Genomic DNA, 13,775 nt, shown 5'->3' with positions numbered 1-13,775 from the left:
TAGGTCAAGTATATCAGGGCATTTTTTAGGGAATCACCTTTTTCCCATTTTCAATCTACTTAATGTGAGTAAGGACGACCCCCAGGACCCAAAGATTAGCTAATCCCCCTAGCCTGAACAAGTATTAAGGATGAGCATGTTTTCTACATCGTTAGATGAGATTCAATACTCAGGCTTTAGCTGAATGAGAAAGACTTATTTCTTCTGATGTTAATTGAGAATGATGATGCTAATGAAAAGACTGATTACTCACTCTTTGCCAAGAATTCTAAACTATTGAGTATTTATCTGTTAAACGTCTAAAACCCAGTGACAGATACTATTACTATCTCTACCATACAGATGAAGAAATTGGCCCACAGAGATATTAAGTTGTCCATGTTTATAGTGGCAAACATGTGGTAGGTTGATGTTTCAAGCTAATCTGAGCTAGAGCTACTATTCTTAATCTAAGCCTATTCTGCTCCAAAATCTAGGTCTGGAGCTTCTGGAGTAACTGCAGTATATGGAGAAGGACAACTGGCTAAGAGCCAAGAGTTGGTGAAGGAAATATGGATCCAGCCAGGTCTGGGGTCAGCTCTGTCCCTAATCTCTTCAATTATATTAGCCAAGAATTCCAGTTTTCCCATGAATAAAATTGAGTTGGGTTTCTCTCCTTAAAACCAGTAATGTCCTGGAGTGGGCTCAGATAAGCATGTGAGAACTGACACATTTTCAGGAATTTTGCAAGTGTACTGATGTCACATTTATAGCTTGAAATTGGCTATAGAGAAACTATTTGCTTTACGCTAATTGTCAAATGTGAAAAACCAGAGCGATTTTGTTTTGGATTTTTTCCAGTTGGTTTTTCTGGGGGAGGGGAGCGAGGTGGGGGAAAAGAGCCAGTTGTTAAAACATTTAGCACTACTCCATCGTTTATGACCAAGACAGTCTCTACAAGAACTTACAATAGACTATCATATCACATCATATCATGCCAGGGCATTTCATTCATGAACATCTACTTTACACGCTTTCTCAATTTTCAAAACAAATTCTGTTTTTTGAAAACAGATGTCATAAACATTATCATCATAATGCAGTATTTCCTACTCCTATAAATACTTCCATAGCTAGAACACACATGCAATATAAAACAAGTAGGTTAAAAGAAACTTTTGTATAAACAAATTATTTATAACCAAACAAGTTGTTTTTATTTAGATTCACTAGGAATTGGGCACTGTCCTTCTCTTGTCCTTCAAAGAGTACAAGAAATGCTAACTTTTGTAAAATTCACAGAGCGGAGGTTCTTCACAAAGCATTTTTCTTCCCCTTTCACTAGTTCTTTAAGGGCACCCGCATGGAATTGTTTGCTTAGGGCATTAGGGCAAATCTATACAATGCTTGTGTAGATTTTACAATAACTAATTGATCTTTGTAGTATTTTTGCAAAAAAAAAATATTTTAATCTAAACGTAATTAGGAGGAAACAAATGAACAAATCACCTTAGAAGATATCCTACAAAACAACTGGCTTGAACTCTTAAAGTTTATATGACATGGGGCATGTGCAGTGGTTCATGCCTGTAATCCTAGCACTTTAGGAGGCCAAGGTGAGAGAATTGCTTGATCCCAGGAGTTTGAGACCAGCCTAGATAACATGGTGAGATCCCATCTCTACCAAAAATTACAAAATTAGTTGGTCATTGTGGCATGAGCCTGTGGTCCCAGTTACTCAGGAGGCTGAGGTGAGAGGGTCACCTGGGCCCAGGATGTCAAGGATGCAGTAAGCTGTGTTCACACCACTGCACTCCAGCCTGGGCAACAGAGCAAGATTCTGTCTCTAAAAAGACACATGTATATGACAAGGATGGAAAAAAAATCCTGGGAAATTTTTAAAGAGATATAAGATTTTTAAAAAGAGATTAAATAGAGACATGACAACCAATTGCAATGAATGATGCTTAATTGGAAATTGGATGAGAAAAAAAAACCAACAATTTTACGGCTGTCGTACCCAACGTTTGGTCCCAAGAACCTACGAGCTTATTATAAATTCAGAACCTCAGCCTCCAACCCAGATATACCGAATTAGACTACAATTTAAACAAGATTGTCAGGTGATTTCGGTGCATACTACATTTTGTGGAAGCATTGCTATTACAAGCATTATCAGACAAGTAGAAAATTTTGATACAGATTGAATATTAGACATTGTTGATTCTATCAATTCTATCAACATTGATAGAATTCTCTATATATGATAGTCATGTGTGATTATATCGGAGAATGCCCTTGAACTTAGAAGGTACATGCTGAAGTATTTAGCAATGAAGTGTGAAAATATTGGCAACTAACTCCCAAATGGTTCCAAAAAACAAAAATAAAGAAATACGTGTTTGTACATTATATGCAGATATATAAATACAATCAAGGAAAAAGAGAAAGTAAACGTGACAAAATGTTAATTGGTGAATATAGGTGAAGAACGCATGGCTGTTCACTGAACTATTCTTGTAAATTAAAGAATAGTAAACTATCTTGTAAGTTAAAAAATGTCTCAGAAAGTTGGGGAGGAAACAAAAGTATAATGAAGCATCAGTTTCACTGGTGGTCTAAGTGGTGACTGAGAACTGTTTTGGTTTTTGGTGGTTGTTGTTTTAAGCTCACCAGTTAATTCTAATGTGGAGCCAGAATCGAGAGCATGGGGGTGAGACAAACATCAGATGGGGTACCTGGGCTTCTGAGCTTCATGTAATGTAAGGGAACATGTTTCAGAAAAGAGGGAAATATATATTGAGAAAGAGAAAAGAAACCTTATTTAATGGAAGTACACATAACTCAGAAGTGCTATAATATCTCACTCTATACTGTAAATTAAAAGGGAAAGGGAGTCTTCTACTAAATATGAAGAACTTTAATAGCTTTGAAAAGAAGTCTATGGGGTAGGATGGGATAGAATTAGCCCCTCAGAGGGCAGAAGCCAGATCAGGAGGTCTGATGCATGGTCATTCAAATGACAAAAAGCACTGGAGTACACTTTAAATGTCATGTCTAATTTTTTTGTGAGACGCTTTTAGAGTCAGACAGAACTATGTTTAAAGTCAGAAACTGCCACTTATGAGAAGTTTTATATTGCCTAAGATATTTGGCCTCTACACCTCATTTTCTTTATCTGTTAAGCCAGGAGACTATACCTATTTGGCCAGTTTTTATGATGATTAAATAAAATTAGGCATGAAACGTGCTCAGTATAGCACTGCCATATGGAGCACGCTTAACAGATTATTCTAGCCCTAACACTGGGTATGTGATTTTCTGATTTCTTATACCTCCACTTCGTTTTTTAAAAGCCATAATGAAACTGCAAGTTTACACGGTCCTATAAAGCAAGTTGTGGAGCTCTTAAACATGACTAACAAATGTTAAGCCTGAAGAACGAATATTTGAGTTCCTGCTTTTATTTTTTTGTAGGTTTGGATACTCTTTGGTCCTTGGATGAGAATGGATGCAGTATGTAGTCAGGATAAAGAATCTCCCAACCAACACAAATTATCCCAGGGGCTACCATTCGGTGTGCTGTGGCATTTCCTTAAGCCCTCTCTTTCTTCCCCAGAGAGGAAAGAACTAAGTTGAAGAACTTTTACCCTTATAACCATTATAAATTGTCTTCTTCTTTTCTGAAATATACACACACGCAAATTAGCCTGTGTGTACTGACTCAAATATTCAAGTAAAATATTTATTAAGCTATTTAAAAACAATTTATTAGCAAGTGGCTTTTCAAGACTTCAAATAAAAGGCAGGTCATAAATACATAGGCTAGACATTCTAAAGAAAGCTGACCAAAGTTTCGTTTAAAGTGGCCAAATCAGTTGTCAGAGGCATCACTGGACACTGACTGAGAATAAATAATTATCAAATGATTCCATTCAATTGTTCACTACAGAATAAAATGGCAACTAGCCAAGAAAAGATGAGCAATTTCCATGTTCAAGCTAGCTACTGTGTTTGGAACAAAATTTTCTTCAGCAAATTTAAGAACAAATAAAAAACAGTTTGTCTAAGAGAGTACACTAACCTCTAATGTATACCATAGGAGAAAGAAGAAGTGCTTACCAGACTTGCAAAGAAAACATCAATTGTACTCAGAAAATGTCTAGGGAATTCTTATGGTAAATATAAACAAAATTATGTTTTCTTAGCATTCTCAATTGGTTTAGCAGCTGTTGGCTTTTAAACTTAGAGATAATAACCAGAGGGATTATGTTGTCTTTTAAAATTCCATGGTTTAGAAACATGTAAAGAAAATATCTTGGATGTCCTGTCAGCCTGTACCAGCCAATTTGTCTATGGTAGATATAGCAGAGCCTTAATGTCTTGTGTTAAGACACAGTTTAATGTATTTGCTTTGTAGCACAGCCAAAAATTCATCTAACATATTACATACTTGCTGCAATTACTGTTTGTTGCCCAGGAGAGAACTGTTAAAAAACCATTTCTGGTAACAACGTAAAAATAGGCAAAGAGGAACACAGCAAAACAGTCGAATTAAATTACGAGTAGACATGATAACTACTAAACTCCAAGTAATTAAATGTGCATATATATCTTGACATTTTTATTTATCTTCATGTTTTCTAAAATATTCCTTGCACTTAAAAACTTATTCATTTTCAGAATTGCATAATACATTAAAACCACTTATAAATAGTTACCTGGATATATCTTCTCACTTTTTGAATAAGTTTTTGAAGAAGGAATTCGTTTTGGCCAGGCTGAACCATTATATGATGTTGATACATGTTTGTCTGAGGGAAAAAAATCCAGGATTAAATATTTTAGAACTTTAACATCATATTCCAAGGGTGTTTCAAAGTTATAAACATCTCGGGGGGAAGCTATTCTCTAAGGAATTTATTTTACCATTTCAAAGCTAAGGCATCAGGGATACAAGTGAGTTTATTAAGACAATTTAAGTTATAAGTGAACATGGTTACAGATTATTAATTGGCTGTTCAGTGCTTCAAATAAAGGTAAGATACAGGAGAGTATGATATCTAAATGTAATAAAAATTTTCACTGCATGGCTTAATCATAGTTTTACATAAGTTCTTCTAGTGTCTGTTAGAGCTTTTATTTAAAAACTGTGAAACTCTGAGGTACAGGCCAAGTCCTGTGTCCTTCCATGAAGTGACTTCCATGGTTGCACTAAGTAGCATGATGAAGTAGTGAACTCACTATCCCAGACAGCCAAAGCATTTATATCCTGACCTGGTCCTTCAATACTTATTTTTCTCTGACATAGCTACATTTCTAATACTATCTAACAATGTTATATTTGTGTTTTCAAATATTACTATGCAGCTGTATTCTCAAACATGATCCACAATACCAATAATTTGCTTTTCTCTTGTGTTGACATTTGCGCTAATGGTGCAAAAGAAATACAGAGTATAAACTCTGGCACCTTCATACAAATCTAGACATTCACAACTGTTCTAGTACTCATTGTATTCTTCACAGCCATCCACTTGCAGTTAAACAATAATAACAATAAATAAAATAATAATAATAAATAAAATTAAAAGCCAGTTTCACCAAAGAATATCCTGATTTACATATACACATTCCTATATCGTTCTAAAGAAAAGAGAAAAATAACTCAAATAATGCAAATGTCTATTTAAATTGTATAAGAAACACCTACTATGTACCCATAAACAACATGTTTATATACACCTACTACGTACCCACAAACACAAAATGTTTATGGGTACATAGTAAGTGTATATAAACATTTTGTGTGGGTACATAGTAGGTGTATATAAACATTTTGTTTGTGGGTACATGGTAGGTGTATATATTTCTTAAATTATAAAAGAAACTAAGAAAGATATAGTCTTATGCTTCCGAAAGTACAAAATATTCAGAACTCCACTAATCAGACCATGAACAAGGAAAAATACAAACATGAAATCATACAGAATTGAGCAGCAGTTTGTTAAGTTGAAAGAAATGAAACTCAACTTCAAAAGAGCAAAATCCATCTGCGAAACAGGAAGAAAAAGAGATTTGGTTCTCTTCTCCCTGGTAGCCTTGTACTTCCAGACATATACTATGACTCTGCCTATTACATGATGAAATGACGTAGAAGCAATCTATACATGGTGAGAGGGATAAGAGGTTGTCAAAAATATGGCAGTTAATCCCCAAACTAACCCTTTCAGAAAATAATCATGAAGGCCTACAGAAATGGCAAGGCACTAGTCTGACGGTGATAACTGAACAATGTAGTTAATGGAACAAGAAAATGTCAGCCATTTAAAAACAATCCTCCAGAGTGGCATGAAGCTGTCCAGGGGGAACAAAGTACAGTGCTCTGATAAAAGAAGAAGAAAAACCCTCTAGGGAGGTGCAATGTGAACTCATTGCACTCACAACGTGAGTTTTCTTCCACATCCCTTAAATCACGTGCAGGAGTGCACATGGAAGAAATCTTCTCACTAGTTTCTATGGTGGTGATGGCCAGGAAAAAGAAGAGGGGAGTAGGTAGCAGTGAAGATTAGCCAAGCCATCAGAAAATTCCATGGGAATGCCAACCACAGACAAAAGTAAACCACATCAAGAAAGGACCTCTCACCTGGACTGACGTTGGGTTTGGGTGCCTTGTTAACATGGACTTCATTGTAGGACCCCTGTGTGGGCCTGCTGCGGGGAGGTGCATTCAACGAGACACTCCTGACGGCATCTCTTTCAACGTGAACATAAGATGCGTTCTCAGTATTTCGATTTTTATTATTGCGATGGTAACTCATTTTATTTTGGGGACCTGGGGTCTGTGCTGCTGTAACGAAAGGCAGGAGGGAGTGAGGAATAAAACACAGGCTGGTTTCACACCCATAAATAACATATTGCACTGTAAGTGCTTGATGGCATAATGGAAGCCAAAATAATGAAGTTTAGAGTTGAGTTGACACCTAAAGTAACATCTATGTCACATGACACTAATTTGTTTTTCAGGTAGAAGATATTTGATATTTACTCCCTTTTAAAATTACAATTTAGAAATATCAAATGTATGGACACTTTACCTCTCTGCATTCCAGAGCCAGGAAAGTTCTTTGGTTCGTCATAAATCCATTTTGTTTTTTTCACACCTTTAAAATGAGGGTTCCTCGGCTGGACATCGTTCACTTAGAAAAGATACAAATTTTACAGTTTTTGTAAGAGACGCTTTTATCTTTGAAATTACTGTGGGTGATAATTACATATCTGTGCATTCACATGTCAAGCAAGAGTAAAAAATAAATGGACTACCCTAATACTTTACTTTTTAGAAAAAAAGGTGATTTATTTTTAAGTGCCAAAAAAATCTATCTTGGAAGTAGATTGATGACATAACCTTCAATAAGTAGCTTTCCTCAAAGAAAAATACTTTTCTCCAAACGAATGTGTGGATTCTTTTAAAGGAACATAAAATTGCATTCAAAATATAATTATAAATATCATTATAATGCTATTATTAAGTAGCTTTAGAATCATTATTTTCAACATGAATCTTTTTGTACTTTTTAGCCAAAACTACTACTTCTTAAGAAGTTGGATTAACATGAAATACTTTCAGTGAATTTTACCTTATTCTTTTAAGGTCTTAAGTTGGGTGTACAGAGAGTTTAGTCAACACTAAGTAATCAGAATTTGTAAGTTCTAAGAATATTAAATTTTCACTTTTTATTTGCATATTTTCACATCCAAAATTTTATATATATTCTCAGTTTTTCAGGAATTTCTATGGTACATATCTCCAGAGAATTTTTAAACAATTTTGTAGAGGGGGCATTCTGTCACTTCACTGTGCGGGGCTTCTGAAAAATCACAAGTGACCACTGCACAGAGAAACTGATCACCAAATGTGCAGTGTAGATTATACTAGTTTTCTACAGTAGACTAATACATCTTTCTGTGCTCTCTCAGTTTAAGCTTTAAGCCCTCAATAAAGATCTGATTCACTGTCCCTTCCTCAAACATCATGGCCCTGCCCTACTCCCAAGCTGCCAGTCCAATGATTTGGAATCCATATTTTTAACAAGAGCTACTAAACTGGGCTTCTTGGAGGCAAATCACAATTATTCCTATCAGTGTCAGGCTGCGATCCAAGAATATTTTAGGGGTTCAATACATAAAATAAGGAACAAAAGAAAGAAGGGAAGGGATCAGGAAGATTCACAAGTCTTCACTGTATCAAGAGAAGTAGTTCATTGAGCTGAATGTCAAGGAGAAGCCAAACTAATAAAAAATAATCCAAAATGTCATAAAAAGCTGTCAATGCATTATTCCACTATGGGTGAAATTTAAAATGTTATGCTAGTGAATCTTCCAAAAAGGTAGTATATTATTAATTTTAAGACCCAAATTTAAACTAGTGGGAAAGCATATAATGCACTAGGACCTACATCACAGTTCATTGTCAGTTAGTAGAGGATATCGTGTCTTTAATTCTTAGTTCTGAATAATTTTGAAACCTTTTTTTCCCTTCTTTTTAAAAATTCTGTTTTAAATAACCAATACAAATCCATGGCAAGACAAATATATCTAAGGCCAAAAAGTGATAGAGCTAATGTCTTACTTGAAGAGAGATCCTCTCTGCACTTCATACTGATATTCTCAGTAGCATTTAATACATGCGGTGTAAGTACTTGTCGGGTAGTTAGGGAATGCTTTAGATGAGGACTGTCCTTGTTATCTTTTAAAGGAAATTAAGAACATAAAACGTCAATATTAGTTTTAAAAAACCTTTCAGTTGGTATTTCACTATTCAAACATTACATGATGGGAACAGTTCTTTAAAATGATATATATGTTTATTAATTGTGAGGAAAGCATCATTAACATTCCCTAGTTGCCACATGGATTTCCAAATGTCATCAGTAACAAAACAGAACTCTGAAACTATAGCCATTATTTTCAATATGTAAATTAAAAAATGTGGCAATATTTTTAATATCTCCATATAAAACTTTTAAAAGGTTTTAAATTTTTATGTTGAATGGTCCCATTTAAGTTGGGGTTCTGAACATATTTTAAATGTAACAACTTTAACTTGTCATATGCTTTGAAGCAGAACTAACTTCTTGTTACATGCTTTGGAGCAGAACTCCTTGGTAGGGCTTTCCACAATGATGAAAATGTTCTAAATGTTCCTAAAAAAGAAAAACAACAAAGAAGTTCCCCTGAAATAGGCATAAAACTAAAACTCCCTTTAGGTCATTACCCGACTCCCACATTTTTCATGCACAGAATGGAACCCTAGGAATTAAGCAAAACAGCATCTGGGAGGTTAGAAACTGGTCAGAGATTTCAGCATCTACATACAGCTCGGGAGGTAAAATTTGGCACAGAAGCCTCACCAGAGTAGAGATATCTTGGTGAACACCCCATGTCTCAGTTGATAACCCAGTAAAGCAATGCTGTAGGGGTGAGGGTCATATCCTAGGAATGAGGACTATACCCTCAAAGAAATGAAAAATAATGTATCATCCCTAGTAAAGCCCAAAACCAGTCCTTCACAGAATTAAGTTGGCCAGCTGATAGTCTAGCTGCATGCCAGAAGAAAAGTTTCTTTCTTAAAAAACAACATCATTCATACACCATGTAATTTTTATCTATAATGTTCAGTAGCAAATAAAATATCAGAAGGGCATAGTAAGACAGAACAAATGAGCAAAAACCTGAGGAAAATGAGAGATATCCAAGTGTTATCAAACAAGAAGTTGGAAAAAATAACAGGCACATTATCAAAATAGAGAACTGATAGAGAGTTTAAGTAGAAAATCAATAAAAAGGTCAAACAAATTTAGAATTTAAAATATGGATTGAAGAGCAGAGAGGAAGAGAATTAGTGAACAGGACAGTAGGTTGGCAGAAAGTATCTAGATTTACCTAGAGAAATCAATAAGAAAAAAAAAAAAACATTTAAGATGGACTAGAGTCTTAAAAACGCACCAGACAAAAGAGAAAGTCAAAATGGCCAATGAGTTTATGAAAAGGTGCTCAACATTATGAGTCATCAGGGAAATACAAATTAAAACTACAAAGATGTGCCACTAGCCCCCCACCAGAAAGGCTAAAGTTAAAGGACTGAAAATTCTCATGGTGGGTTAGGATACAGAGCAAGCTTATCTCAAAGAAAAGGAGTGCTTATGGCCTTTAGAAGACATGTGCAAGAAGGAATGTTAACAATAGTCCCACACTGGAAATATTGTTCATCATAATCCCAGTATCGATACTCATGGTGCTTTCGTGTGTTGTTTTTTGTTTGTTTATTTGTTTACAAACGTATAAAGAGCGGTGAAAAGTTTGAGTTGTTAGACCCACACATTTCTAGCTGAGGTCTAACAATGGCAATGCTCAGCATTTTCATTTCATTTCATACAGAGATGACCAGAGAATGACTGGAGACAGGAGGGAGCAGCGCAGCACAATGCAAGAAGCTCTGACTCTGGGGAGAGGTGAAAGGGATCTGAATCCAAGTTCTGAGGCTTGTCGGTGGGGGAACCTCAGGAGAGTCACTTAACACTTCTAAACTTTGTTTTCTCTTTTGTAAAATAAAGAAAACAGAATATAGCAGGATGAGTCATTTCTACGATTTAAGATTATAATCTCTGTGAGATGTATGTATATGTGTGTGTGTACGTATTTCCCCAAGGAGCAATGATTCAGTGTTTGCTAATTCAGTGTTCAGGTCAGCTTTATGGAACATAGCTACCAGGAATAACAAGAATCAATCGTGTGTGGGTTTGTGTGTGTATCAACTGTGTGTATATGTATAGACTATATACAGAGAAGAAATGCCCATGTTTTCATATATACATACATATATATAGCATACATCTTATATATAGATATGTGTGTATATATGTGGCATTTATCTATCTGTCTGTAGATATTTACAGCAATATAAAAAGGCTACTGCTACAATCAACAGCATGGATCAGTCTCATAAAAAGAGCATTAAGTAAAAGAATCCAAACTAAAAGAGTTCAAACTGCATATTTCCAGTTATATAAATGCCAAAAAATGCAAAATTAGCCTATAGTAAGAGTGAGCAGAGTAGTGGTTACCATTGGGAGAAGACTACTGACTTGGAGGGAAGGAGCCATCTGGAGTACCATAAATGTGGTTATATTCATACACACACACGTAAAATTTTAACAAGCTATTCACTCCAGATCTGTGAACTTTCTTAAAGTGTATAACACATTAAAATAACATTAAGATAAGACAATACCTCAAGTATTTTTCTTGAAATTGAACACTAACTCATTAATTATAATTTCAATTTTTGATCACCTTCATTTCAAAGATGTCTTATGAATACAGGAGTCTGAATATGTTTAGATATATCTATCATATACATATACCCAGAAGATTCTTTTATCTAGTGACACAGAGAACATTATGATGCCTGGAAAATCAATAAGCCTAACTATGCCAGAATCTAGAATGCCAGATGATGGAATTCTTGTAACATCCTTTTGGTATGGTTGTTCAACCAGTTTATGATAGTAATTTATAACGATATTACAGTAATAAACTGGTTGAACAACCACACCAAAAGGATGGTAGATAGACTAATGACTGTATAATGACATTCTCACATTTTCTAACACCCAACAAAGTAGGGAATATATTACTAATGTCACAATGTGAAGGAAAGTTTACTTTTATATGAAATCATTAGTTTATCAATGGTTGAAAATAACTTTTGATTAACCAAAAGGCAATTGGATTTAATAATATTTCAACAAAATATCCAATTAGAATTGCTCAGGTTAAGTGGATCCCACTTATACAGGTTATATGGACAGTGGGAACTCCGATGGGAGAAACTAGCAGTGTTTCTAATTTGCAGCTAAACTGATTACTTCAAGGCAACTAAACAATGCCAGCTAGACTAAAATGCTGCAGATATAAGAAGAAAGAATCAAATTACTTTAGCACCAGAAGAAAAAAGAAAAAAAGCATACACAGAAGAAAATGGCTGACACCAGGACAGCAGAAAGTATCACCAATATGCCTAAGATATACTGGTCCTTACTGACACCTGCTCTCAACTCCCTTCCTGATCTTCATGCACATTGTTCCCACCAGCCACACCTTTCAATCTCCCCACAAACTCTCTATATATTTTTAAAACGAATGCCTGGAATTTTCAGTCAAAGGATTGATTTTCCAACATGTTTATGCTAAAAAGCAGTTCCAAAATATTTAAGCTATAATACACAGTTAGAATGTGATGTGTTGGCACACATGATATATATTTGAACACAGCTGCTTTAAAGCAGACTTACTCAAATGACTTATTAAGTGCCTCTTTCATTTACAGCTCTGTTATAGTATATTACAGCACATACATGACACCTAAATTCATTACAGTCTGGAGTTGAGCGTACACACACACACACACACACACACAGGCACACACACACATCAGGTTTCTCATTAAAATATGGAAAATGGAATGTCTTACACACTGAACACAAATTCGCGCAAGGTATTTGGTAGACATTTTAGTCTCTGAAAGCATCTGATTTTGTAACGTACCTCCAACTCCCTGTGTTAAACATGACATGGTCAAAAAAAGAAAAATTAGTTGTAAAAGATAAAATTCAGACATTTGTTATGTGGTGATAGATTCAGTCAATCAGTAATAAATTAACTCACCTCCATTTTCAGAAGCAGCAATGTCAGTCCCTGGTTTCCTATGCAATGATGCTTTTATTTCACCTTGTCTTTCATATTGGCTAAATTTTGTCGGAACTGTAAGACTATCTCCTAGAAATAAGAAGAAGAAAAAGTCACTCCAGAAATTATTAGATGCTTAAATAAGAAATTTATGGTAGAATTCATGATGAAAGTAAAAAAGCTTTCAAGTTAATGCGAGTGTTGTTTGAACAGTGATCTAATAAACAATAAATTAATAAATATATGAGTTTTAAATTCTGTAATTGTCAACAAAGAAGTAAACGAGTATATTCTCCTATTTGGATTATTAATTCAATGGCAATTTAAAAATTTATGCTATCTAACACTATTGTATGTATTTAGTCAACACTAAACATATGGATATGTTTCTCATATACTGAATTTTGTAATATTGCTTTTGATTTTATCTGTTCACCATGAACAATCAGATAAAATGTATTAACACTACAAAATGCTATTTGCACTGATAATTAAATAACACTCTCGGCTTTCCTCATGCACTTCTAGATAATTTTCTTCTAAAATAAACAAAAGCAGAATAAAAGAGACATGACAACCTAATGCAATGTGTGATTATGGATTGAATCCTAGACCAGGGGAAAAAATTAATTTTACTATAAAGAACATTAATGGTATAATTGGTAAAATTTATGGGAAAAGAAGGTTGTAAATGATAGTTATCATTGGTAATTTTCTGATTTTTATATTTATACTACAGTTATGTAAAAGCAAAGCGATATCATTTCTATAACTTATTCTCTTAAAGAGCTCCGAAAATTATAATTGTATATTTAGAGAGAGTGAAAATTGAAATATGGTAAAATGCTAACATTTGAAGGAAATCTAGGTGAAGAGTATATTGGAATTAACTGAATCTATTTAAAAATAAAAGCCTTGAAAGCATAATACAAAGCAAAAGTACATACAATAGTGTTCATAATATGCCATCTTTTTTTTTTTTTTTTTTTTTTTTGAGACAGAGTTTCGCTCTTGTTACCCAAGCTGGAGTGCAATGGCGGGATCTC

At 34.6% G+C, this 13,775-nt stretch overlaps 1 protein-coding gene across 1 annotated transcript in view; it reads right to left on the bottom strand.

Annotated features, from left to right (window-relative positions):
- Positions 1–986: 986 nt before the first annotated feature.
- The window catches only part of LOC135275237 (uncharacterized protein C12orf50 homolog), a 40,704-nt gene continuing 27,915 nt past the window's right edge, over positions 987–13,775 (bottom strand). Inside the window, exons 7-12 of the mRNA XM_064376675.1 lie at positions 12,709–12,819; positions 8,612–8,728; positions 7,077–7,178; positions 6,626–6,829; positions 4,701–4,793; positions 987–1,036 (exon numbers count right to left, since the gene is read on the bottom strand). Coding sequence (XP_064232745.1) covers positions 987–1,036; positions 4,701–4,793; positions 6,626–6,829; positions 7,077–7,178; positions 8,612–8,728; positions 12,709–12,819 — 677 coding nt within the window. The remainder of the gene's footprint in view (positions 1,037–4,700; positions 4,794–6,625; positions 6,830–7,076; positions 7,179–8,611; positions 8,729–12,708; positions 12,820–13,775) is intronic.

Source organism: Aotus nancymaae, unplaced genomic scaffold (assembly GCF_030222135.1).
Source record: "Aotus nancymaae isolate 86718 unplaced genomic scaffold, 86718_ANA_hifiasm-v0.15.2.pri h1tg000016l, whole genome shotgun sequence".
Classification (NCBI taxonomy): Eukaryota; Metazoa; Chordata; class Mammalia; order Primates; family Aotidae; genus Aotus; species Aotus nancymaae.
The sequence above is the reverse complement of the archived record's forward strand: the minus strand, read 5'-3'. Positions and strand labels throughout refer to the sequence as shown.